Source organism: Pantherophis guttatus, chromosome 2, assembly GCF_059756535.1.
Source record: "Pantherophis guttatus breed Tessera chromosome 2, ASM5975653v1, whole genome shotgun sequence".
NCBI classification, from domain to species: Eukaryota; Metazoa; Chordata; class Lepidosauria; order Squamata; family Colubridae; genus Pantherophis; species Pantherophis guttatus.
The window spans coordinates 271,610,244-271,614,182 of NC_142064.1; the positions used below are offsets into that span (position 1 = coordinate 271,610,244).

General features: G+C 40.8%; 1 protein-coding gene across 1 annotated transcript; it reads left to right on the forward strand.

The window, feature by feature from the left end:
* Positions 1 to 514: 514 nt before the first annotated feature.
* On the forward strand, positions 515 to 3,939 carry LOC148115902 (vomeronasal type-2 receptor 26-like). Its single transcript, XM_087885110.1, has 3 exons — positions 515 to 732; positions 1,110 to 1,236; positions 2,460 to 3,939. The coding sequence occupies exons 1-3, from the start codon at positions 556 to 558 to the stop codon at positions 3,368 to 3,370; spliced, it is 1,215 nt and encodes a 404-aa protein (XP_087741236.1). The 5' UTR covers positions 515 to 555; the 3' UTR covers positions 3,371 to 3,939.

Here is a 3,939-nt window from a genome sequence, read left to right on the forward strand (position 1 = left end):
CTGTTAATCTATCTCTCTTGTGGAATCAAAACACAGGACCCAAAATAAATAATCAAGGCTCACGGCGGTGTTTGTTATTCAATGTGCACAGGAGAAACTCTCCAAAGAATGTTAAGATAAATCTCTGTAGACAAAACGATGTATCTATAGCTATGCAGGACATCTCAGGGAGGAGGGGAAAACTCATGGATAAGCAACAGATAATGTAAGCAAATATATTTGTAGGTAATGGATTTCCCTTCTCCTGCCCTTCTGCCATCTGCTTCTCTTCAAGAGAACTAAAGGGAGAAATAAAACAAGAAAACAAGAAAATATGGGCTAGTTGGGAATGCCAGATTTTGGAAAGAAAACATCCACCATTGGTACCTGAAGGACAAACCTATGCAGATTGTCCTGAGAAGAAAACAGGCTGCAGCTCAATCAGCCAAATTCCTTATATCTCTGTACATCAGTTTGTTTAGATGATTCCATTTGTGTAAAAACCTCTTTCCTTGTATTCTGTAGCTTCACCATTTCCTGAAGAATCCTCAGATCTACAACAACACCATAGAAGGAATGTATTTGGATAGAAATGGAGATTTGATGGCTGACTTTGACATTGTGAGCTGGGTGTTGTTTCCTAATAAGTCGACCACCAGAGTGAAATTTGGGAGTCTAGACAGAGAAGGAACCATTGGAGTCAAATTCAGCATCAACAAGAAAACCATCATGAGCCCTCAGTGGCTCAATCAGGTAGAGGAAGAGGTGTCCCATCTCTTTAGTTTTGTCCATCATCTCAATCCCCTCCATCCCATGATCTCAATCAATCCCCTCCATCCCAAACAATATGTAAGCTTGACTGCCTTCAAATTCATGCTTCAGGATTATATTCTTTCATTTATAACCAACAAAGAAAAAGATGCTTTATGATTTATACAGTAAAAGACTTTGGTCTGCGAAAAAAATATGTGGGGATAGAGGGAAATGGAAGCAGGAATTAAGAGGAGGGGAGAAGTAAAATCAATTAAGTTAACCATCTTCATTTGGACATCCCATTCCAACACTATAATTCATTTCTTAACTAATCAGTTTTGCAGATGCTTCTGAATGCAAATTATGTTCACTTTCAGCCCTTGCCTCACTCCCAGTGTGTGGAGCCTTGTCAACCTGGCTATTTCAAGGTGGTCCAGGAAGGAAAACCAATCTGTTGCTATGACTGCGTCCCTTGTGCAGAAGGGAGCATTTCCACCCAAGAAGGTGGGTGAATGGGAATCAAAACAGCCCTTGGGATAGGAGCAAAGGTTCCTGCAGACCTTTTCTAAGAAGATATTTCTAATTTGGGTATTGGAGTGGGAGGGAGTATTAATTTAACTATCAGAATTAATTTCACCAAGGATATAACAATAATATGAGCTGGGAAAATTCATTGGAATGAGAGGTTAAGTGTAGAAGAAGCCAAGCAGCTATCAAGAAGGATATATGACTTTGTGAAGGATAAATTGAAGTGACATGAAGCAGCCCGTTGTTTCACCATGACAAACAGAATGATGTTGCTTCTACAGTATGAAGCTCTCCATTGAGATAAATTAATCTCCAATGTCAGGGTTCCAAGTAACACCCCCAATGAAAGAAAACTCCGAGACTTGACTTTCCCCAAAGTTACATGTTATTGAAGATGTCATATTGGCAAATCTGGGAAAACCCAAATCTGAAAGCTTCCAGATTTTCCCCACTCAAAGGAAAGTTCAAATCCCTGCTCAACACCCATAAATCCATCACATGGCCCAATCTAAACACCATGCTGACTGGAGATGCCTCCCGGTTCTAACCCTCCAGGTGCAGGGCAAGATGTCCTTGACTTTCTGAGAAAGGAATGTTATTATGGCTACCAGTATATATCACCCATGCTCCATACAATCCCCCCATCACAGTTCCTCACAGTAGTAAATGTGGCAGGCCTGAAGATGCAACGAAAAAGATGGGATCCAGGCCTGACAGCCAACTCACTCAGGACCTAGTCAGTAATCTTGCCATCTCCTCCATTCCATGGTGGCCTCGGGATAGTCACATTTCTGCCTAACCATCTTCCTCCAAAGTATCCAAGGAGTAGGCAAGCATGATCTGTGTTTCCTGTGGAGTAGCTATTTGGGGGAATACATTGCTACCGGAGAGGAACCTCTCCACATTATGGTGATTAGAGAGAAAGGTCAAAACTATATCTTCCCCTTTTTAATCATTAACCATTGGGATTTGGTGGGACAAAATGAAAGCAAAAATAGTTGAACAATATTGTTATTGAATTTAAATTTTATCCTCCAATTAATGGGTAATGGGACAAATCAAACTACATTTTGGAAAACCAGAATATTCCAACCGTGTCAAATTGGCTAGTCCTAATCCATTAGAAACCTTCCTACATGATGTAGATCAGGGGTGTCAAACTCAAGGCCCATGGTAAATATTACATTTGTCCTCTATAGATGCAGACCACTGCACCAGATGTCCAGATAATCAGTATCAGAACAAGCATCGAGATCAATGTATCCTCAAAATTGTCACTTTTTTGTCCCATCAAGAGTATTTGGGAATTATTCTTACTTTCTTTGCCCTATTCCTGATCTTAACCACAGTTTTAGTCTTGGGAATCTTCATTAAATTCCAAGAAACTCCAATTGTAAAAGCCAACAACCGGGACCTCTCCTATATCCTCCTGGTCTCCCTTCTTCTTTGCTTCTTGACTTCCTTTCTCTTCATTGGACGGCCAAGGAGAACCACCTGCCTTCTCCGACAAACAATTTTCAGCATCATCTTTTCAATTGCCGTGTCTTCCGTCTTGGCCAAAACAATCATGGTGGTGCTGGCCTTCCTGGCCACAAAGCCAGGAAACAGCGTGAGAGGGTGGCTGGGCAAGAGTCTGACCAACACCATCATCATTTCTTGTTCCAGTGTCCAGGTTGTCATTTGTTTCACCTGGTTAGGAGTCTTTCCTTCATTCCCTGATTCTGACATGTATTCCCAGCCTAGAGAGATTGTTCTGCAGTGCAATGAAGGCTCGGTCACTATGTTTTATGTTGCCCTTGGTTACATGGGTTTTCAGGCTGCCATTTGCTTCATAGTGGCCTTCCTGGCCAGGAATCTACCTGGGTCCTTCAACGAAGCCAAGCTGATCACCTTCAGCATGCTGGTCTTTTGCAGTGTCTGGATCTCCTTTGTGCCTACCTATCTGAGCACCAAAGGGAAATTCACGGTTGCTGTGCAGGTCTTCTCCATCTTGGCTTCCAGTGCTGGGCTGCTGGGTTGCATCTTCATCCCTAAGTGTTACATCATTTTGCTGAGGCCAGATCTGAATACAAAGGAACAACTGATGTTCAAAAGTGAAGTAAGAAAGTGATGCTGATGGATGTTCTGGGAGTATAATTCCCACCCAATATAATTCTCACCCATTGGGTACTTTTCAGGAGAAAACACTATCAGGCTGCTTTTTGAAGTGATCTCCTGCTTAAGCCTAATTTCCATGTTTTTATGTTTCTGTGTCTGGTAGTATTATTTAGCATTTTGGGCTTCATTATTAGCCTTTAAGTGAGGATGTTATTAGAATTTTAGTCTGGCAGTGTTGACCTCCTTTCAGATTTTAGGAAAACATGCTTTTCTTCTGTTTTTTCATGGGGAAAAAACAGCCTTTTTAACAACTGAATCTTAGTCAGTGTATTCTGAAAGTAATTGAATACACTTGCAAGTTTTAAGTAAGATACTAATCCATCTTGGAAAGAGCATGATGTAACCCATAAATTTACCACATGTGGAAAGTAATCTCTAATCAATGTTTTCTATTGTTCACTTGTCAAATGTAATAAATGTCTTTCGTTCTTTCATTGGTTTCTTTCTGATGTATCACATGTACCAAATTTTTATATCATTTGTTTCTGTATCCTATTAAAAGACTTGGACTTCCCCCATTCC